General features: G+C 42.3%; 1 protein-coding gene across 1 annotated transcript; it reads left to right on the top strand.

Annotated features, from left to right (window-relative positions):
* Positions 1-19,932: 19,932 nt before the first annotated feature.
* Positions 19,933-24,057, top strand: MAGEL2 (MAGE family member L2). Its single transcript, XM_014478793.2, has one exon. The coding sequence runs from the start codon at positions 20,071-20,073 to the stop codon at positions 23,620-23,622; it is 3,552 nt and encodes a 1,183-aa protein (XP_014334279.2). The 5' UTR covers positions 19,933-20,070; the 3' UTR covers positions 23,623-24,057.
* The last annotated feature ends 302 nt before the right edge of the window (positions 24,058-24,359 follow it).

Raw genomic sequence — 24,359 nt, 5'->3', positions numbered from 1 at the left:
CTCTCTAGGTTTGTCATAGCTTTTCTTCTAAAGAGCAAGGTTTTTTTTTTTTTTTTTTTTATAATTTCATGGCTGTAGTCACCATCTGCAGTGATTTTAAAGCCCAAGAAAATAAAGCCTCTGTCACTGTTGCCATCATTTCCCCATCTATTTGCCAAAAAATGATGAGACCAGATGCCATGATCTTAGCTTTATGAATGTTGAGCTTTAAGCCAACTTTTTCACTCTCCTCTTTCACTTTCATCAAGAAGCTCTTTAGTTCTTCTTCCCTTTCTGCCATAAGGGTGGTGTCATCTGCATATCTGAGGTTATTGATATTTCTCCCAGCAGGCTTGATTCAAGCTTTTGCTTCATCCAGCCCAGCATTTCTCATGATGTACTCCGCATATAAGTTAAATAAGTAGGGTGACAGAATACAGCCTTGACGTACTCCTTTCCAGATTTGGAAACAGTCTGTTGTTCTATGTCCAATTCTAACTGTTGCTTCTTGACCTGCATACAGATTTCTCAGAAGGCAGGTAAGGTGCTCTGGTATTCCTATCTCTTAATTATTTTCCACAGTTTGTCGTGATCCACACTGTAAAAGACTTTAGTGTACTCAACGAAGCAGAAGTAGATCCATCTCTTCAGTTCAGTTCAGTTCGGTCACTCAGTCATGTCCGATTTTTGCGACCCCATGAATCGCAGCACGCCAGGCCTCCCTGTCCATCACCAACTCCTGGAGTTCACTCAACCTCACGTCCATTGAGTCGGTGATGTCATCCAGCCATCTCATCCTCTGTCATCCCCTTCTTCTCCTGCCCCCAATCCCTCCCAACATCAGAGTCTTTTCCAATGAGTCCACTCTTTGCATGAGGTGGCCAAAGTACTGGAGTTTCAGCTTTAGCATCATTCCTTCTAAAGAACACCCAGGACTGATCTCCTTTAGAATGGGCTGGTTAGATATCCTTGCAGTCCATGGGACGCTCAAGAGTCTTCTCCGACACCACAGTTCAAAAGCATGAATTCTTCAGCGCTCAGCTTTCTTCACAGTCCAACTCTCACATCCATACATGACTACTGGAAAAACCATAGCCTTGACTAGACGGACCTTTGTTGGCAAAGTAATGTCTCTGCTTTTGAATATGCTATCTAAGTTGGTCATAACTTTCCTTCCAAGGAGTAAGTGTCTTTTAATTTCAATTTAATTGGCTGCAATCACCATCTGCTATAATTTTGGAACCCCCCAAATAAAGTCTGACACTGTTTCCACTGTTTCCCCATCTATTTCCCATGAAGTGATGGGACCAGATGTCATGATCTTAGTTTTCTGAATGTTGAGCTTTAAGCCAACTTTTTCACTCTCCTCTTTCACCTTTATCAAGAGGCTTTTTAGTTCCTCTTCACTTTCTGCCATAAGGCTTGTGTCATCTGCATATCTGAGGTTATTTATATTTCTCCTGGCAATCTTGATTCCAGCTTGTGCTTCTTCCAGCCAAGCCTTTCTCATGATGTACTCTGCATAGAAGTTAAATAAGCAGGGTGACAATATACAGACTTGACATACTCCTTTTCCTATTTGGAACCAGTCTGTTGTTCCATGTCCAGTTCTAACTGTTGCTTCCTGACCTGCATATAGGTTTCTCAAGAAGCAGGTCAGGTGTTCTGGTATTCCCATCTCTTTCAGAATTTTCCACAGTTTATTGTGATCCACTCAGTCAAAGGCTTTGGCATAGTCAATAAAGCAGAAATATTTGTTTTTCTGAAACTCTCTTGCTTTTTCCATGACCCAGCAGATGTTGGCAATTTGATCTCTGCTTCCTCTGCCTTTTCTAAAACCAGCTTGAACATCAGGAAGTTCACGGTTCACATATTGCTGAAGCCTGGCTTGGAGAATTTTTATTTTATTTTATTTTATTTTATTTTTAAACTTTACATAATTGTATTAGTTTTGCCAAATATCAAAATGAATCTGCCACAGGTATACATGTGTTCCCCATCCTGAACCCTCCTCCCTCCCCATACCATCCCTCTGGGTCATCCCAGTGCAGCGTGTGAGATGACTGCAATTGTGCGGTAGTTTGAGTATTCTTTGGCATTGCCTTTCTTTTGGATTGGAATGAAAACTGGCCTTTTCCAGTCCTGTGGCCACTCCTGAGTTTTCCAAATTGGCTGCCATATAGAGTGCAGCACTTTCACAGCATCATCTTTCAGGATTTGAAATAGCTCAACTGGAATTCCGTCACCTCCACTAGCTTTGTTTGTAGTGATATTTTCTAAGGCCCACTTAACCTCACATTCTAGGATATCTTGCTCTAGGTGAGTGATCACACCATCGTGATTATCTTGGTCATGAAGATCCTTTTTGTACAGTTCTTCTGTGATCCATCTCTTATGAGACACCAATTCTCCTTCAGTTTACCTTGGTGTATTTTCAACCTCTACCCTCTACTTCATAGATGCATGCCCTGAACATCCTTTGTATGACCCTGTGTTGGCAGTAACAGCAGTGCTATTATCATACACTACTCAGTCTGTGCTGTGCTAAGTGCTGCCCAACTTAAGACACAGAAATTAATTCCTGGGCTCTTTGCAAATCACAGTAGTTACTCAAAGTGTCATTAGACTGAAAAAAGCAAAGAGAATTAATGAGTCTTGGTCAAGTCATTGGCACTGTTATTCTTTGATCCTGTTCTACTATGAATGTGAATGCACACTTTGGGTGAATTTTTTAATATAAATCTTGATATTTCAAATAAATTTCAGGGTCAAGGAGGGCTGTTATAGTAGTATTTTCAGTTCTATCACACAGTGATGAATCAAATATTTTATAGGTATTCTTTGGCTAAAAGTTTTGGAAAGGATTTCATCTTCTGGGTTGGAAACTAAAAGTTTCACCCTAATCATGAGAGCAACATGGATAAATTACAAAACACAACAGCACACTGAAGACACAGAGAAACCTGAATGAATTAAATTTTAGAAATAACAAGGGGCCCTTTGGTGCTTTCATCTCTGTGGGTAATGCAGAGCTATAGAAAAAAGTCCCCAAGGATGGGTGAAAAGAAAAACCAAACTATTAACAAATTTTTATTGACTACATATTTATGATGTGACAGATTCAAATTCTGGGGAGTCTAAAAGAACTCCAAATCCGACTGTCAAATCTCCTTCAAGGCTCTCACTGGTTGCCCGTGAGTATCACACCAATGACTGAGAGCAGAGCAAGGTAGATGAGACAGAACCATGAATTCTTCCTTAAGTGCAAGATAATGACCAAAAGGAGGATGCTAATGTGGAACAAGGAACTAAGACCCTCCAAGGTACAGATCTTTCCTGAGTATAAAGCAGTAGCATGCAAGGTACTGTGGGCAGAGAAAGGGAACTGACAGCCCATACCCCCAAGGCGTACAGAGTCATTGAGTACACAGTAGCCTAATAAAGATTGAGGCAGGGAATTAAGAATAAGAAAGACTTCCTAAAGCTTGAAAATGCAGGATCAGAGCTAGATAGTAAAGAAAATTCCCTATTGAACCCCAAAACTGTCATCCAGGTTTAAAGGAAGAGAATCAGAAAAGGGAAACTTGGATGTGGGCAAGGGGAGGGAGAGATGCAGGGCAGGCAGAAAGTAAAATAACAATTTCTTTCCTATAGTCCTACAACAAGCAACTGGACCTAATAGATACATATTTGAATTCTCATCGATCTTAGATTCAAATCTCTGCTGAAAAGAATGTCTTACTCTAACCTCAAAATATGAAAAGCCATTATCTCCAGAAACTGAGTCTCAGTATAGTTGAAAATTCTCTATCCAGCAGGAAAAAAAAAAAAAACTTTCAAGAATAAGTTGATAGAGAATATACAATGAAGAAAGGATAATCTTTTCAGTGAAAGCTTTCGGGAATATTGGACAGCTCATGCAAAACAATGAAACTGGACAGCCATACACAAAAACCAACTCAAAACAAAGATTAAAGATTTGAATGTAAAAGACCTGAAACCATAAAAATAGAAGTAAACAAAACAATAAAGCCCCTTGACATTGATCTTAGCAATGTTTTTTTGTTTGTTTGTTTTTGCAGGGGTGGGGAGATTTGATTCCAAAAGCAAAGACAAAATAAACAAGTGGAACTACATGAAAGTAAAAGGCTTCTGCACGGCAAAGGAAACCATCAGCAAAATAAAAAGGACACCTGCAGAATGGTAGAAAATGTTTGCAAAGTATTTATCTAATAAGCAGTTAGCCTCCAAAATATATACAAAATGCATACAGCTCATTAGCAAAATAAAACAATTAAAAAATTCTCAGAGGAATTAAACATTTTTCCAAAGAAGACATACAAATGGCCAACAGGTACATCAAAAAGTGCTCATCAACTCTAATCATTAGGGAAATGCAAGTCAAAACCACCAAGTGAGATATCACCATATTGTTAGAATGCTGCTGCTAAGTCACTTCAGTAGTGTCCGACTCTGTGCAACCCCGTAGAGGGCAGCCCACCAGGCTCTGCCATCCCTGGAATTCTCCAGGCAAGAACACTGGAGTGGGTTGCCATTTCCTTCTCCAATGCATGAAAGTGAAAAGTGAAAGGGAAGTCATGCAGCCGTGTCTGACTCTTCGCAACTCCATGGACTGAAGCCTACCAGGCTCCTCTGTCCATGGGATTTTCCAGGCAAGAGTACTGGAGTGGGTTTCCATAGCTATCATTAAAAACACAATAGATAAGAAATGTTGGCAAAAAAAAATGTGGAGGAAAAAAGAACCCTTTATGAGCTATTGGTAAGAATGTAAACTGATTTAGCCACTATGGAAAAGAGTGTGAAGTTTCCTTTAAAAATTAAAAAGAGAATTGCCACATGATCCAGAAATCCAATTTCTGGGTATATATTCAAAGAAGACAAAATCACTACCTAGAAAATATATATGTGCCTCCATGTTCATTGCAGCATATTTACAGTACCCAAGACACAAAATAAAACTGAGTGTAGATCAGTGAATCTATAAAGAACATGATATGTGAGTGGGGTGTGTGTATATATAATGGAATATTATTCAGCCATGAAAAATATTCTACCATTTGTTATAACATGGATGGACCATAGGGCATTATGCTAAATGAGATAAGTTGGGCAGAGAAAGACAAAAAGTGTATAATCTCTCTTATAAAAGAAACTACATTCATAGTTACAGAAAAAAGACTGGTGTTGCCAGAGGTGGGGTGAGGAGTGGGCAAAATATGTAAAGGTGGCTCCCCTCAAAAATAATGAAGGTAATGAGAGTAAAATAACATTTTCAGATAGGCAACAGCTGAGAAAATTTGTTTCTTGCAAATATTCACGATAAATAATACTAAGGAAATTTTCTCAGGCTGAAGGGAATTAATACCAGAAGAAATCTTGATATGCAGGAAGGAATGATGGGAAATAGAAAGTACATATATATTTATATGTGTGTGTATATATTTATATTTTATAAATGTAGTGCAATATAAAATATAAAAGGACTTTAAAAACTATTCTGCTATATATTATATGTATAATGTTTACAACAGTTTAGCATGTAATATTTAATATAATGCATAATATAATAATAATTCATACATTTAAAATTGTATACACACACATATAGATAGTATAGGCAGTCTATGATTTGTATAGTGTTGTGTTGAGTAAAACTTGTATGTATCAGAACAACATTCTCATTTGTTCAGCTACCAGATATCTGAACAAAATGAGTACACTTTTCCAATGTACACAGGTTTCAGTTAATATGGTTTTGTGCATAGTAAGAACGGTAATATATATACTACATATTAGATCAGATCAGATCAGTCGCTCAGTCGTGTCCAACTCTTTGGGACCCCATGAATCACAGCACGCCAGGCCTCCCTGTCCATCACCAACTCCCGGAGTTCACTCAGACTCACGTCCATCGAGTCAGTGATGCCATCCAGCCATCTCATCCTCTGTCATCCCCTTCTCCTCCTGCCCCCAATCCCTCCCAGCATCAGAGTCTTTTCCAATGAGTCAACTCTTCGCATGAGGTGGCAAAAGTACTGGAGTTTCAGCTTTAGCATCATTCCTTCCAAAGAAATCCCAGGGCTGATCTCCTTCAGAATGGACTGGTTGGATCTTCTTGCAGTCCAAGGGACTCTCAAAAGTCTTCTCCAACACCACAGTTCAAAAGCATTATTCTTTGGAGCTCAGCCTTCTTCACAGTCCAACTCTCACATCCATACATGACCACAGGAAAAACCGTAGCCTTGACTAGACGAATCTTTGTTGGCAAAGTAATGTCTCTGCTTTTGAATATGCTATCTAGGTTGGTCATAACTTTCCTTCCAAGGAGTAAGCGTCTTTTAATTTCATGGCTGCAGTCACCATCTGTAGTGATTTTGGAACCCAGAAAAATAAAGTCTGACACTGTTTCCATTGTTTCCCCATCTATTTCCCATGAAGTGGTGGGACCGGATGCCATGATCTTCATTTTCTGAATGTTGAGCTTTAAGCCAACTTTTTCACTCTCCACTTTCACTTTCATTAAGAGGCTTTTTAGTTCCTCTTCACTTTCTGCCATAAGGGTGGTGTCATCTGCATGTCTGAGGTTATTGATATTTCTCCCAGAAATCTTGATTCCAGCTTGTGTTTCTTCCAGTCCAGCGTTTCTCATGATGTACTCTGCATAGAAGTTAAATAAACAGGGTGACAATATACAGCCTTGATGAACTCCTTTTCCTATTTAGAACCAGTCTGTTGTTCCATGTCCAGTTCTAATGGTTGCTTCCTGACCTGCATACAAATTTCTCAAGAGGCAGATCAGGTGGTCTGGTATTCCCATCTTTTTCAGAATTTTCCACAGTTTATTGTGATCCACTCAGTCAAAGGCTTTGGCATAGTTAATAAAGCAGAAATAGATGCTTTTCTGGAACTCTCTTGCTTTTTCCATGATCCAGCGGATGTTGGCAATTTGATCTCTGGTTTCTCTGCCTTTTCTAAAACCCGCTTGAACACCAGGAAGTTCACGGTTCACGTGTTGCTGAAGCCTGGCTTGGAGAATTTTGAGCATTACTTTACTAGTGTGTGAGATGAGTGCAACTGTGTGGTCGTTTGAGTATTCTTTGGCATTGCCTTTCTTTGCAATTGGAATGAAAACTGACCTTTTCCAGTCCTGTGGCCACTGCTGAGTTTTCCAAATTTGCTGGCATATTGAGTGCAGCACTTTCACAGCATCATCTTTCAGGATTTGGAATAGCTCAACTGGAATTCCATTACCTCCACTAGCTTTGCTCGTAGTGATGCTTTCTAAGGCCCAATTGACTTCACGTTCCAGGATGTCTGGCTCTAGGTCAGTGATCACACCAATGTGATTATCTGGGTTGTGAAGATCTTTTTTGTACAGTTCTTCTGTGTATTCTTACCATCTCTTCTTAGTATCTTCTGCTTCTGTTAGGTCCATACCATTTCTGTCCTTTATCGAGCTCATCTTTGCATGAAATGTTCCTTTTGTATCTCTGATTTTCTTGAAGAAATCCCTTGTCTTTCCCATTCTGTTGTTTTCCTCTATTTCTTATATTTTTGGAGGACCTTCGTCCATTTTACCCACCCATCACTGCTATCTCTGTCAACCACCAATCTGTTTTTTTGTATATATCATACATCATTTTAAAAAGGCAACTGACCATTTAAATCGAAATAAATAGCCATGTATTGTGGCGTTTGTAGCACATATAGAGGCAAAATAAATGGCAACAAGAACACAGAGCTATGAAGAGTCTAAACAGAATTACACTGTTGACAAACTGTTATATTACACATGAAGTAAGTAAGATATTTGAATTAAATGTGGCTAAATTAAAGGTGCATATTGTAATCTGTAGAGCACTCTAAGAACATGAAGGAGGTCTAAATTAAAATCCAATACAGGAGATCAAATTGAATGCTAAAATATTTGATTAATCCTAAATGGGAAACAAAAATTAGATGACAGACATAGAAAATAAATGCCAATATAGTCAACCTGCATCCTATTGTATCATTAATTATAGTAAATGTTAAGTGATTCCATGAAAAAGGCAGAAATTAGCAGACAGAATTAATAAATCACAACCTAAGTGTGACTGTTAACTTCATGTGTGAACTTGACTGGGGCACATGGTGGCCAGATTTGGTCAAACATTATTCTGGGTGTTTCTGTAAAGTTATTTTATATATGATTAGCATTTAGGTCAGTAGACTCAGTTCAGTCACTCAATTGTTTTTGACTCTGCTACATCATGGACCGCAGCATGTCAGGTCTCCCTGTTCATCACCAAATCCCAGAATTTACTCAAACTCATGTCCATTGAGTTGGTGATGCCATCCAATCATCTCATCTTCTGTCATCCCCGTCTCCTCCCCGCTTCACTCTTTCCCAGCATTAGGTTCTTTTCAAATGAGTCAGTTCTTTGCATCAGGTGGCCAAAGTCACCTGTACAGAATATTGTCCTTCATAATGTGGATGCTGCTGCTAAGTCGCTTCAGTCATGTCCGACTCTGTGCGACCCCATAGACAGCAGCCCACCAGGCTCCCCTATCCCTGGGATTCTCCAGGCAAGAATACTGAGTGGGTTGCCATTTCCTTCTCCAATGCATGAAGTGAAAAGTCAAAGCGAAGTCTCTCAGTCGTGTCTGACTCTTAGCAACCTCATGGACTGCAGCCTACCAGGCTCCTCTGTCCATGGGATTTTCCAGGCAAGAGTACTGGAGTGGGGTGCCATTGCCTTCTCCGCATAATGTGGATAAGCCTTATCTAATTAGTTGAATGACTAGATAGAACAAAAAGGCTCACCCTCCCCCCAAGTAAGAGAGAGTTATTTTGGTCTAATGGCCTTGGAACTGAGACACTGGGTTTTTGTGTGTTTTTTTTTTTTTTTTTGGCTCTCTTTGGACTTGAGCTGCAACAATAGCTCTGACTGGGTTTCAAACCTGATGGTCCTCAGGTTGGAATTACACTATTAGCTCTGCTGGTTCTCAGTCCTTCTAATTCAGACTGGAATTAAATTATTTGCTCCTCTAGGTCTCCAGCCTGATGACTGACCCTGCAGATTTTTGGACTTGCCAGCCTCCATAATTACATGATAATAATATCTCTATAATAAACCATAAATTACATGTATGTATATATATATATATATTTATACACATACACACACTCACATACACACATTCACACACACATAAATTTCCCATGGGAGAGTAACAGAAAAGTGTCACTTTATCAAAAATACATAATCACATACATAATGTGTGTTCCAAGAAAAGAACTCATAACAGATTAAATTTTTAAGTAAGGGAAGAAATAAACAAATTCACCATCAAACAAATCTACCAAGTGTTAGATTCTATCTAACCCTTCTGATTAATTGATAGAACAAACAGATAAAAAAAAATCATCTATGATACAGAAGATGTGAACACCATGCTCAATCTAATTGACCTAAGTGACAAATACATAATCGGTCAATGGCAGAACATAGTTTCTTAATCACAAGACATTTTTCAAAATATACCTTATGTTGAGCACTAAATTCAAGCTTTAATACATTTACAATAACTAAGTAATATTAGCAATATTCTCTGATCACATATTACAGTGTAATGAAATTAATGTTAAGAAAACATGCATAATACATACAAAAGTTTGGACATTAAGTGACATATTTCCAAAAAACATATAAATCAAACAAAACAAAGAAAAGCATAAAATATTTTGAAATGAATGATAATTCATTTCAGTTCAGTCGCTCAGTTGTGTCTGATTCTTTGAGACCCCATGAATCGCAGCATGCCAGGCCTCCCTGTCCATCACCAACTCCCAGAGTTTATTCAAACTCATATTCACTGAGTCGGTGATGCCACCTAGCCATCTCATCCTCTGTTGTCCCCTTCTCCTCCTGCACCCAATCCCTCCCAGCATCACAGTCTTTTCCAATGAGTCAACTCTCCACATGAGGTGGCCAAAGTACTGGAGTTTCAGCTTTAGCATGATTCTTTCCAAAGAAATCCCAGGGCTGATCTCCTTCAGAATGGACTGGTTGGATCTCCTTGCAGTCCAAGGGACTCTCAAGAGTCTTTCCAACACCACAGTTCAAAAGCATCAATTCTTCAGTGCTCAGCTTTCTTCACAGTCCAACTCTCACAGCCATACATGACTACTGGAAAAACCATAGCCTTGACTAGACGAACCTTTGTTGGCAAAGTAATATCTCTGCTTTTTAATTAAAACATACCAAAATTTGTAATATACTCCTAAAGTAAGGCTGAAAGAGATATTTGTAGTTTTAGTTACCTATGCTACAAAAGAGGGGTTTCACAGGTGGTTCAGTGAGTTAAGTACCTGCCTGCAATGCAGGAGACACTGGAGATATGGGTTCAATTCCTAGGTTGGGGAGATCCCCTGGAGGAGGGCACAGCAACCCACTCCAGTATTCTTGCCTGGAGAATCCCCATTGACAGAGGAACCTGGCAGGTTACAGTCCATGGAAGTCACAAAGAGTTGCACACAACTGAAGCGACTCAGTACAGCAGAGCACTACAAAAGAGGGGACTTCCCAGGTGGCATTAGTGGTAAAGAACTTGCCTGCCAATGCAGGAGACTTAAGAGACTTGAGTTAGATCCCTGGGTCAGGAAGATCCTCTGGAAGAGGGCATGGCAGACCACTCCAGTATTCTTGCCTGAAGAATCCCCATTGACAGAGGAGCCTGGTGGGGCCACAGTCCATAGGTTCACAAAGAGTTGGACATGATTGAAGCAACTTAGCAGGCATGGACACACTTCAAAAAATGAATGATTTAAAATAAATTACCTAAGCTTGCATGTTACCAATATAGAAAAATAATAAATCAAAATTAAAGTAGAAGAATGAATAGAATAGAAATAAGACCTGAAATAAATGAAAAAGAAAACTGATCAACAATGGAGACCACTACACGTCAGTTATTTTGTGAAAAGAGTATGAAAATGAGTAACCTCTAGAAATACTAATAAAAGGAGAAAGAAAGCAAAAGAGAGAGAGAACAAATCATTTATGACAGGAATGAGAGACAATACTGAATATTTTACATTCATTAAAAGGATAATAAAGGGACAGTTTGTTGATTTTGATCTCCATTTAATAAAGGAAATCATTAACTTAAAACTTTAAAAATTAGCAAATTGTTAAATGTTAATAAAGGCAGATTAATACCTTTAAGTTGACAACTTAGATGAAACAGAAAAAAATCCTTAGAAACAAAAATTACCCAAATTGGCAAATGATAAAATTGAAAATCTGAACAATGTAATTTCTAAGATGATCATGCATCTGGCAGCTCAAAATCCCTGTGCTATTGTCACACCAATAAAAGACCAAGATATGGTCAGGCAATAAATAAATAAAACAAAACAAAACAAACAAAAAAATCCAGCAGTATAGCTTCAACACAACTAAAAAACTGGAAACAGAATGAAAAACACAAAGAAGATACATTGTGTTGGCCAAAAAGTCAGCTCGGGTTTTTCTGTAACATCTTTTAGAAAAACCTGAATGAAATTTTGGCCAACTCAATAGGAATAGTCTCCAAGTACAGCAACTTTGGAAGTTGGTTTTGGCAGTTTCTTATGAAATTAAATATACTCTTATACAATTAACATTTTTCTCCCTGGAATTCATGTAAATGATTTGAAATGTATGCCAGCACAGAAATCTTCGTGCAAATGTTTATAACAGTTTTATTCATAATTGTCCAAACTTTGAAGCTACTAGCATGTCTACAATAAGTGAATGCTAATAAACTATGGCCCCTCCACACAGTAGAATATTATACCAAGATGAAAAGAAATGAGTCACCTACACATGGAAGTTTATGGCAGCTTTATTCATATTTGTCAAAATTTGGAAACAACTGAGATGCCCTTTCATAGGTGAATAGATAAATGGTGATACATCCAGGCAATGGAATATTATTCAATGCTAAAAATGAAGCAATCTCACAAGCTATGAGATCTTGGAAGAATCTTAATTGCATATTAGTGAAATTAAAAGATGCTTACTCCTTGGAAGGAAAGTTATGACCAACCTAGATAGCATATTCAAAAGCAGAGACATTACTTTGCCAACAAAGGTCCATCTAGTCAAGCCTATGGTTTTTCCAGTGGTCATGTATGGATATAAGAGTTGGACTGTGAAGAAAGCTGAGCGCTGAAGAATTGATGCTTTTGAACTGTGGTGTTGGAGAAGACTCTTGAGAGTCCCTTAGATTGCAAGGAGACCCAACCAGTCCATTCTGAAGGAGATCAGCCCTGGGATTTCTTTGGAAAGAATGATGCTAAAGCTGAAACTCCAGTACTTTGGCCACCTCATGCTAAGAGTTGACTCATTGGAAAAGACTCTGATGCTGGGAGGGATTGGGGGCAGGAGGAGAAGGGGACGACAGAGAATGAGATGGCTGGATGGCATCACTGACTCGATGGACGTGAGTCTGAGTGAACTCCGGGATTTGGTGATGGACAGGGAGGCCTGGCGTGCTGTGATTCATGGGGTCGCAAAGAGTCAGACACGACTGAGCGACTGAACTGAACTGAGGTGAAAAAAGCCAACTTGAAAAGTTTATGTATGATTCCAAGTAAATGATATTGTGGAAAAGGGAAATCAATGGAGACATTAAAAATGTCAGTATTTTCCAGGGGATAGGGAGTAGGAAGTGTGCTTTCCAGTAGGCACAATGGGGGCGATATAGGAGATGTGGATTCCATCTATGAGTCAGGAAGATGCCTTTGAGTAAGAAATGGCAACCCACTCCCGTATTCATACCTGGAAAATCCCATGGACAGATGAGTCTGGTGGGCAAAAGTCCATAGGCTTACAAAGAATTGGGCACAACTGAGTGACTGAATACACACACAGACACACACACTCACACATAGTGAATATTGGAGCACAGAGGATTTTTCAGATAGTGAAATTATTCTTGTATGTTATAAAGGTGGACACATGTGATTATATATTGTCAAAACCCACAGAACTCCAAAAGGGAAACTTTACATAAACTACAGACTTTAGATGACAATGATGTTTCTATGTAAAGTGAAAGTCACTCAATTGTGTCTGACTCTTTGCAATCCCATGGACTATCAGTCCATAGAATTCTCCAGGCCAGAATACTGAAGTAGAAGTAGGTAGACTTTCCCTTCTCCAGGGAAATCTTCCCAACCCAGGTCCCGCATTGCAGGTGGATTCTTTACCAGCTGAGCCACAAGGGAAGCCCATGTCTATATAGGTTCATGAACAAAACACATGTAGTCTCTGGTACAGGATGCTGATATTGGGAGAAGTTGTTTCTGTGTGGGATGGTCAAAGATTATATGAGAACCCTAAATTTCCCCTCAATTTTGGGGGAATCTACAACTGCTCAAAAATGATCTATTAATAAACAAACATATAGACAGATAAACATTGATACACCATTTTTTACCCACTATTAATAGAATGCCTAAAACCAAAACGGCCAATCACATCCAATTTTGGCAAGGATGAGGAGCAAATGGAACACGCATACATTGTTCAGAGGAGCACACAATTATACAGTCACAGTTTCAAATCTGCTAAAATGACCAAAGGACTTCCCTGATGGCTCAGTGGGAAAATAACTTACTGGCAGTGCAGGAGACACAAGAGACACAGGTTCAATCCCTGGGTCAGGAAGGCCCCTGAAGGAGGGCATGGAAACCCACTCCAGTATTTTTGCCTGGAGAATCCAATGGAGAGAGGAGCCTGGTGGGCTACAGTCCACAGAACTGCAGAGTCAGACATGACTGAAGCAACTGAGCACGTTTGTAGAATGACCACAATTAATTTAAAAAAAAAAAAAAAAAACTGACAATTTAAAATCTTGAAAGGCTGCCAAGCACCTGGAATTCTCATGCATTCTGGAAGAGTGTACACAAAGTGTTCTATCCCAACTGTGGATAACTGTCACAGTTCCTTATAAACACACACACACACACACACACACACACACCTGCTCTATTACCCATAGTCTGGCATTTGCTAAAGATACATGAAAATGAAGAATTTTATAAGAGTTTTCAAACAATATTTTTTTAATTTTATTTTATTTTTAAACTTTACAATATTGTATTAGTTTTGCCAAATATCGAAATGAATCTGCCACAGGTATACCCACGTTCCCCATCGTGAACCCTCCTCCCACCTCCCTCCCCTCCCCTCCCTCTGGGTCGTCCCAGTGCACCAGCCCCAAGCATCCAGTACCATGCATCGAACCTGGACTGGCGACTCGTTTCATACATGATATTATACATGTTTCAATGCTATTCTCCCAAATCTCCCCACCCTCTCCCTCTCTCCAAAATATAGATAATTGTAGTTGGCCATAGAAAGTAGCGAACTTCTAATATAAGTAACATGTTTAATTCTAAAAAAGTTAAATCCAGACACTTTAAAAAGAATATGCACTATACTTATTGGATTTATATGAAATTCAGTAACAGATAGAACTTATATTTGGTTAAATAAATCAGGAAGTGGTTCCTTTGTACATGAAAAGATGTTCAACATCACTAATTATTAGAGAAATGCAAAAGAAAACTATAGTGACATATCACCTCACATCAGTCAGAATGAACACCATCAAAAAGTCTACAGTAACAAATGCTGGAGAGGGTGTGGAGAAAAGGGAACCCACCTACACTGTTAGTTGGTTGTTGCAGGCACTATGGAAAACTTATATGGAGATAGCTAGTGGGAACCTGCTGTTTAACATAGGAGCTCAGCTTGGTGCTCAGTGGTGAGCTAGATGGGTGTAATGTCAGGGGAGGGAGATCCAAGAGGGAAGGGTTACATGTACACTTATACTTGAACAGTAGAAATTAACAGTATATCATGAAGCAACTATACCCCAATAAATTTTTCAAAAAACTAAAAACAGAGTTTCCATATGATCCAGTGATTCCATGCCTGGGCATATATCTGAAGAAAACTCAAATTTTAAAAGATACATGTATTTCCAAGTTTTGTTGTTGTTGTTCAGTTGCTAAATCATGTCAAACTCTTTTGCAATCCTGAGGACTATAGCCCACCAGACTCCTCTGCTCATGGGATTTCCCGGGCAAGAATACTGGATTAGGTTGTCATTTCCTTCTCCAGGGGATATTCCTGACTCAGAGAATGAACTTCATCTCCTGCTTGGCAGGTGGATTCTTTGTAATGGAACCACTAGGGAAGCCCAACCCCAATTTTTATAGCAGCACTATATACAATAGCTAGGACATAGAAACAAACCATGTGTTCATCAACAGATAAATAAAGAAGGTGTTGAACACAGTGGAATATTACTCCACCATAAAAATGAACCAAATTTGCAGCAACATGGATGGCTTAGAGATTATTATACCAAGTAAATTAAAGTGAAGTAAAGTAAGTCAGACAAAGAAAGATATGATATAACTTTTATGTGAAATCTCAAAATATAATACAAATGATTTTATATACAAAACAGAAACAAACTCACAGATATAAAAAGCAACCTTCTGGCTACCAAAAGGGAAGGAGTCATTGGGAGGGGATAATCAGGAGTACAGGGTTAACAGATACAGAATACTCTGTATAAAATGAGTGAGCAGAAAGAATTTACTATTTATTTCAGGGAAATACATTTAATATCTTATAACCCATAATGGGAAATGATTTGGAAAAAATAGTGGTTGCCTTTGGAGGAGAAGGAATTGATGGGGGCTTTATTTGATAAGAACTTCATCTTGTTTTGGCAGATGGCTATTTGGTAACAAAGTTCATTTAATAGAATGCTGTGTATCTATGTATCTGTTTGCTGGGGCTTCCCAGGTGGTTCAGTGGTAAAGAATCTACTTGCTAATGCAGAAGAAATTGGTTTGACCTTTGGGTCAGGAAGATCACCTGGAGAAGCAAATGGAAACCCACTCCAGTATTCTTGTATGGGGAATCTCACGAACAGAGGAGCTTGATGGGCGACAGTCCATGGGGTCACAAAAGAGTTTGACACAACTTAGCAAATAAACAACAACAAGATGGTATGTTAATTATATTTCAAATTAAAAAAAAAAAAAGTTTTGGCAGCGCTAGTGTAATGGCCAAAAATGCTCCCTTTTGGCAAAAAAGAGATCAAGTTTCAGTTCCAGATTTTGCTGTAGATTGCTGGATCTTCCACAAGTTAATTATCATCTGAAGCCTCAATTTCTTGATGTGTAAAATGGGGCCAAACACTTGTGGATTTTGTGAGAAATATGCAATGTGTAGAAAGCTTGTAGGATGGTATTTGGTCAAATAATAGCAATTCAATAAACAGCAGTTACACTATTTTTATGAACCTCTTGCCATTCTTCTTTCAAATGCCTGTACTTCTGACATACTCTGTTCTTTTTTTCTTTTAGTGCTCCATCTATCTGGAGAACATGTATGAATTTCCTACAGCTTTGGATTTTTTTTCTTTTTCTTTTTCTTCTTTTCATTGCTACTGCCAGAATCACAACCCCACCCCCACACTCCAAGCAGAAGTGAGTACTGTTATTTGCATCGACTATAATCAATATGAGTTTTAAACAGTGCAAACTAATTTATTACACTAAAAATAGCATATTCATATCCCTCTGTATCTGTAAGATCTGATGTCAGATTTTTCTCTAAACACAGCACCATGTCAAGTACATACTAAATCCTTAATAAAAGACATTTCATTAATAAATAATTTTAGACTATGAAAATCATAACATTATTTTACTGACATCCGTATTTACACCAAGTCTAAAGGTATCGATGGGCACTTCTAGTACTAATCTTACACTTTCATCCACTAGCTCCTTATTGAATACTCAGAATGGGATGGGAATACAAGAGTGAACAAAAAAGACTCGAGTATGCAAGGAGATACTATGCTTGCTGTGATCCAGGCAATAAAGAAATGTACAGAAACTTCATTCGTCTAGCCAGTAATTTCCCACTCCTATTTGTGTCTCCTCATTTCTCCTACCCCAATCTTTTCCATTAATTTTGTTACCTTTCTGTTTTATACTTAGGAAATACTGAAAGTTCTTTCTGATTAGGAAGCAGACAGACACCTACATTCCATGAATGTTTTGTGTATATGTCTTTTCTTTCTGATGTACCTTCAATTTTTAAGCTGTTTCATGAGAAGAAAGGACGGGAATGTAACAACACTTGGGTCAGAGGTATGGAGATGGGACAGCATATACACAAAAGGGTGGTGGGAACTTCGGGAAGCTAGAAGATTACACAAGGAGAAGAGGGGGGTTTTGAAGACCTATTTAAGGCTTGTAGTTCACATCCATTAGACTGAGGACATTATTGGGAATGCTTTTATGAAAACAGTCAGCCCTCAAAAGGGTCAATATTTCACTTAATTCTTCAGGTGTGACTGATACTGGAAGTAGGAAATTTTTGGGTAGCTAGGTTGTCAACAGGCCTGGGTCCGAGATCTGTGACTGTCTAAAATAGGCATATTATTTTCCAGGGAAGAAAAATCCAATTCACTCATCATTACTTGACCCACCAGAATCACTGGGTACTTACACCTTAATTTTTCTCAGTTCAGTAACATTACCAGAGAGTTGCAAAGGTGCTACTTTAACTACTTTCCATTTATAATGGCAGCTACACCCCCCACATAATTCCTGATCATTTTTTAGGCTTCCATATCAGTCCCAAGTATAAAGTAGGGGTAAAGGATTTTGACATAAAGCATTTGGTGGGAGTTGACATTGTGTGGCAGTGCTATTCATTAAGCCCTAGCCTCTGTGAGAACAATTGGGCTCTGCTGGCAATCATTTACTCTGTGGGATGACCCACAGCATGATGGACCAAAGGTTAAATCCACCATAATCCTGAAAAACAAATGGTTAGTGGGAGAGCTTAATCTCTGATGAATTTATATATCAGAATTAGAGGAAGAAGAAGTGTGCTTTAGTGAGGGTAGAAATGTAACTGGCTGAAAAATAAACTGATTATCCTAAAGCCATCCACAGCCACCAACTGATATGTGACAGGGTTGATAATAGGGAAACATGAGGGTGAAGGTTGACAGATGGCCCCAGTGAAGTAGGCACTTCTTAACCTCATAAAACTGATAACTCTTTTATGTACTATTATCAACCCATGAGAGGGACCCAAAACCATGAGATATGGTGTGTCCATTCTTCAGAAGCATCTTTCTGTGAGTATGGCAGCATGACACATCATCAGGCACCAGGGAAGGACTACTGCTTATGAAAAGAAGATGCTCCTAGGGGATAAAAATTCTGATTTCTCATCCCTTCAACTGCCAGAGAAACTACTGAAACCTCACTCTCAAGTTATCATTTCATTATTTAAGGCAATAATAAATTTGGGCATGTGTTTCTGCTTTCATTGGGATTCATAAATTACTACATTTGAGGACTACTAGCTAACAATATTCTTGCCTGGAGAATCCCAGGGACGGAGGAGCCTGGTGGGCTGCCTTCTATGGGGTCGTTCAGAGTCGGCCACGACTGAAGTGACTTAGCAGCAGCAGCAGCAGTAGCTAACAGTACTGCAGGCGGAGTGGGGTTTAGCCTTCATCATTCTCATCTGCCCCCTTGTGGTATCTTTCACACTTTTTTTTTTTTTTTTGGTCACTCCAGACTCCTGCCCTAGGCTGTAAACAGCCTATGCTAAACTAAACATCCTTGATATTTAATATTTTGTATATTTCCAGGAAACTATACTAAAGGAGCTGTCATTTCCTTTCTGCATGAAATAGTATACTGTTACTCAATACATTTGATACCTTCTACTTTATATGTTAATACATTGCTTAATTTTTAAGCTAAATTTCCACACACACACACCCAATTCTGTGTGATGCTGTTTATCTGTTTTCCCTATATATGAACTGTGGGTCTATTCATTCCCCTATTTTATTATTCTCTAGTGATTTTTTTTTTGTTGTCATTGTTATAATTTCTTTCTTGCTCTGCAACTAAAAAATAAGCAGCAGGAAACCTACCTTGCTGTTTCATTCCAGTTACTCCACAGGAATTCCAACCCCCCTCCATACTAAAAATGCTATCTCTCATAGATGTCTGGAACATCTCAACTTCCAGTGTCTCTTTCCTTATCTCTCTATTCTTCGATGTCCTTTTTCTGCCTGTGTCTGAAAATGCCTGCAAGCTCTAAGATATACCTCAGTAATTTCACTCTAAATCTCACTCTTCTGCACCACGATCCCTGCAGCAGCTCTATTTCCATGAAGAGTATCTGGATCCCAATTCAGTTTTCTTCTGAATCCCAAGCTTTTATACAAAAATGTCTGCAGGCTATCCTCTTTGGCAGGTCTACAGGACTGTAAATGCCTATGTCCCACCCAATAATCATCAATTTCTCTTCCTTAGGAGCCTCCAGTGTGTCCCTGTAAGAATCACCCACCCTAGCAATTTATCCACTTTCCCGGGACTTCTCCTCCTCTTTCACATTTACATTAAAATATAATAGGTGTCTACTGTGAGTCTTTATATATATATATATATATATGCTCGTGTGTATGTGTGTGTGGGTATTTTCTTTTCTTCCCTCTGGCTCCCGTTTTGCTGTATCTGAGCTCAGACCACACCATCTTCCCCCTCTTGGATACCTTCCATGTTCCCAGTGGTCTGTTCCCAACTCTATACTGCAGTACAGGGATTTCTAAAACATAAATCTGTCCCTGTCACTCCCCTGTGAAAACTCACCCATGGGGAATCTGACCAGGCTGCATTTGGGGACTGGTCAGAGTGAGGAGGGATCTTGTGTCGGCTAGGATTTCTGGTAGACGCCCCTCTGCACTATCCACTTGTGGTGGTCGGGGGCGGGGAAGGGGCGGGATTGAGCCCCCTTCCCCCCTCCTCCTTACTGCGGAAAGCTGCAGAGCTAAGGGCACTCACTTCCTATTCACCAGTCAGCAGGGAGGACTCCTCTCAGCAGCCACGTAGGCATTCTCTTCTCTCTGGAGGAAAAGGCCCAGCAGCTGTCGGAGGAAAAGGCTCACCAGCTGTCAGAGCAAAAGGACATGTCGCAGCTAAGTAAGAATCTGGGAGATCCGAGTCCCCCGGAGGAGGCCCCTAAGCCCGCGGTTTATAGCCGCCCTACGGTTCTGATGCGGGCCCCGCCCGCCTCCTCGCGGGCCCCTCCAGTCCCTTGGGACCCACCTCCGATTGATTTGCAGGCTTCACTGGCCGCTTGGCAGGCACCGCAGCCTGCTTGGGAGGCTCCGCAGGGCCAGCCGCCTGCCCCCATAGCACCCATGTCCCAGCCTCCGTCCCTAGGGGGCCCGATGGTCCAGGCTCCCCCTCTGGGGGGCCCGATGGGCAAGCCTCCGACTCCCGGAGTCTTGATGATCCATCCTCCACCTCCGGGAGCCCCGCTGGCCCAGCCTCCGACTCCGGGGGTCCTGATGATGCATCCTTCGGCTCCCGGAGCCCCCATGGCACATCCTCCTCCTCCGGGGACACCAATGGCACATCCTCCTCCTCCTGGGACCCCGATGGCCCATCCTCCTCCTCCTGGGACCCCGATGGTGCACCCTCCTCCTCCGGGGACTCCAATGACGCACCCTCCTCCTCCCGGGACCCCGATGGCGCATCCTCCTCCTCCGCCGGCGACCCCAATGGCCCATCCTCCCCCTCCGGGGACCCCGATGGCGCAGCCTCCAGCTCCGGGAGTCCTGATTCCCCAGCCTCTGACTCCGGGAGTCCTGATGGTTCAGCCTCCTGCTCCGGGAGCTCCAATAGCCCAGCCTCCGCCTCCGGCACCCCTGATGGCCCAGCCTCCTCCTCTAGGAGCCCCAATGGCCAAGCCTCCAGGTCCTGGAGTCCTGATGATCCATCCTGCAGGCTCAAGACCTCCGATCACCCAGCCTCCAGCGACAGGAGCCCCGATAGTTCAGCCACCGGCGCCGGCCCCACCTGCGCAGCCTATGGCTTCCTGGGCTCCACAGGCTCAGCCTCTGATCCTGCAGATCCAGTCACAGGTTATAAGGGCTCCTCCGCCGGTTCCCCAGGGCCCACAGGCCCCACCGGCACCGCTGGCCACTCCCCCGGGCTGGCAGGCCACCTCGCCAGGATGGCAGGCCCCACCACAAGGCTGGCCAGCCACACCCCTGGGCTGGTCGACCACACAGGTCACCTGGCCTGGTCCGACGATCGCTTGGCAGGCACCTCTATCAGTGCGCCCTGGGCCACCACCCATCCGCCCTGGCCCACCGCCCATCCGCCCAGGCCCACCGCCCATTCGCCAGGCCCCACCCCCAATACGCCAGGCACCGCCACTGATCCGCCAGGCACCGCCACCCATCCGCCCTGCCCCGCAGGTCCTGGCCACCCCACCGCCTCTCTGGCAGTCCCTGCCGCCCCCGCCACCGCTGCGGCAGGCCCCGCAAACTCGACTGCCTACCCCGCAGTTGAGGGCGGCCCCGCCAATTCGGGCGGCCCCGCAGGTGCCAACAGCCCCTCCAGCACCGCAGATGCCGACTGCACCTCCTGCTGTCCCGCAGGCGCCCCCAACGGTGATGCCGGCCCCTCTACCGGTCCCACTGTCGGCCCCTCAGGCTGTGCACTGCCCACCCATCATCTGGCAGGCACCAAAAGGCCAACCTCCAGTGCCGCAGGAGATGCCAACGTCCATGGAGTTCCAGGAAGTACAGCAAGCCCAGGCCAGCCTGGCCTGGCAGGCTCCAAAGGCCCAGGGGCAATTCTGGCAGTCCCTGCCCACACAGGAGGCCCAGAGGCAGGGCCCACCACTGGTTCAGCTGGAGCAGCCCTTTCAGGGGGCCCCCGCCTCCCAAAAGGCCCTGCAAATCCAACTACCCACCCAGCAGGCCCAGCTCTCGGGCTCGCAGGCAGAGCTGCCATCCATGCAACTCCAGCCCTCCTGGCAGGGCCCCTCTGCAGCCCTGCAGGGCCAGCCTGGAGCCCCCTTAGCAGGGGCAAATTTTCCCATGGGCTCTGCTAAATCATTGATGACTTCATCAGGAGAATCTAGGGCTTCTTCTATGGACCGAAGGACCTCTTCAAAAGATCGTAGGACCTCTTCAAAGGAACGCAAGGCTCCTCTTAAGGACCGGATGATCTTCGGTGGCACTTTCTGTGCTCCCAGGGCAATGCCAACTGCTGGAGCACACCTGCCGACTCCCTGGAAAAACTTGCCTACCACATCTGAGACCTTTAATGCCACCCCAAGGGTCTTTCCATCTACCTCCCAGTTCCAGCCTGCCTCTTCTAATGCCTTCAAGGGCCCATCTGCCACCTCAGAGGCCCCAAAGTCACTGCCATTTACTCTGCAGGATCCGTTTGCCTGCATTGAGGCCCTGCCTGCAATCCCATGGGTTCCACAGCCCAATGTGAATTCCTCAAAGGCATCCAAGGCAGGACCCAGTATCCTGATGGCGACTGCAGCTGCCCCACAAGTGATGGCCATCACTCAAGAGGCCTCAAAGACCTCGGCTGAGCCACCACGTCGCTCAGGCAAGGCCACCCGGAAGAAGAAGCATCTGAATACAGAAGAGGAGGATAGTAGTGGCAAGATGCTGAACATGTGTCACTGGCAGGCCCCCAGGCATTGGGAAAGTCTAGACTTGAACGACTGGGAGGTGCAAACCCCCATCCAATTCCTGTGTGACTGGGAGGGCCCAAGCACCTCCCGAATCCTGAGTGGCTGGGAGGGCCTGAGTACCTCCCAGATCCTGAGTGGCTGGGAAGGGCCCAGCACTTCTTGGGCCCTGAGTGCCTGGGAGGGCCCGAGCACCTCAAGGGCCCTGGGTCTCTGGGAAAGCCCAGTTAGCCCTCCGTCCTTGATCATCTCTGAGCTCCCTACTCTTGCTCAGGGATGTGGTGCCACCCACTATGATCCCAAGCTGGAGACTCAACCACTGTCTCCCTTGGATGAGCGAGCAAATGCACTGGTGCAGTTCCTCTTGGTTAAGGACCAAGCCAAGGTGCCCATTAAGCGCTCGGAGATGGTGAAATTCATCATCCGTGAATATAAAGATGAGTGCTTAGAAATCATCAGCCGTGCTAGCCACAAGCTGGAGTGTGTTTTTGGTTACCAGTTGAAGGAAATTGATCCCCAAAACCACTCTTATATTCTCATCAACAAGGGTAGAAAGGGTGACACAGGTGTGTCCTATTTGGACAGGCCCAAGTTAGGCCTCCTGATGGTGGTTCTGAGCCTCATCTTTATGAAAGGCAATTGTGTCAGGGAGGACCTGATCTTTACTTTTCTGTGTAAATTAGGGCTGAATATCCGGGAGACACATGGTCTCTTCGGAAATACAAAGAAGCTCATCACCGAAGTGTTTGTAAGGGAGAAGTACCTGGAGTACAGGCGAATCCCCTTTACTGAGCCAGAAGAGCATGAGTTCCTCTGGGGCCCCCGAGCGTTCCTTGAAACCAGCAAGATGATTGTCCTGAAGTTTTTGGCCAGGCTGTATAAGAAAGATCCACGGTGCTGGCCATACCAGTACTATGAAGCACTGGCAGAGTGTGAGTCTGAAGATCTGGATGAGGATGAGTCTGGCCCCGATGATAAAACCGACGACCCCACCAGCAGCCCCCCTCCCCATTAATGTTGTTTAGCAGATATCTCATGGTTCCTTTGGGTCCCCGGCCTAAGGCCACTGACAGGGTGGGGTGGGGGACGTTTTGTTTCTGGTGTTTCTGTTCAAGTTCTGTGTGTGTAAGTTTGGATTTCAATTTGCTTTTGTATCTGCCAAAGCTTTGTACATTTTCATGTGGTGTTGATTTCAACTGGCTATTGTTCTATTTGGTATTTTGGCATCTGTATTTTTAACTGAGATCTGTGATTCTCTGTTTTGTGTTATAATTGTTATGTTTTGGTATCAGAGTTGTGCTGGTTTTGTGAAATGAATTGAGAAGCTATCCATCTCATTCTGGTACAGATTATGTAGCATCAAAATAGGCTATTCTTTGAATGTTAAAATGACTCATCAGTAAAAGCTGTCTGCAGAAAAAGAAATATCTATATCTATATATAAATATAATTTCAGCATAATATGGAAGTGTTTGTCTTTATTCTAATTTTTATTCTAGGTACTGGGAGCCAAGTTTTACCATCCTCTCCAAATACAGCTGAACATCAAGACAATTTCCAGTAATAGTAGATACCACGGTGACAGAACTGTTTTTTCAAAACAGTGCTACATATGTTGTAATTATGCAGTAATTGCAGTGGGAGTTGGAATGTAAGATGAAAGCAAGAGTAAAGCTTCACACATCAATAAAGGTGAATCAAGAGGAGGTTTTTAATCCTTCTGATTCATCACAATAGTCTTTTAAAGTAGGC

Source organism: Bos mutus, chromosome 21 (genome assembly GCF_027580195.1).
Source record: "Bos mutus isolate GX-2022 chromosome 21, NWIPB_WYAK_1.1, whole genome shotgun sequence".
Lineage (NCBI taxonomy): Eukaryota > Metazoa > Chordata > Mammalia > Artiodactyla > Bovidae > Bos > Bos mutus.
The sequence above is the reverse complement of the archived record's forward strand: the minus strand, read 5'-3'. Positions and strand labels throughout refer to the sequence as shown.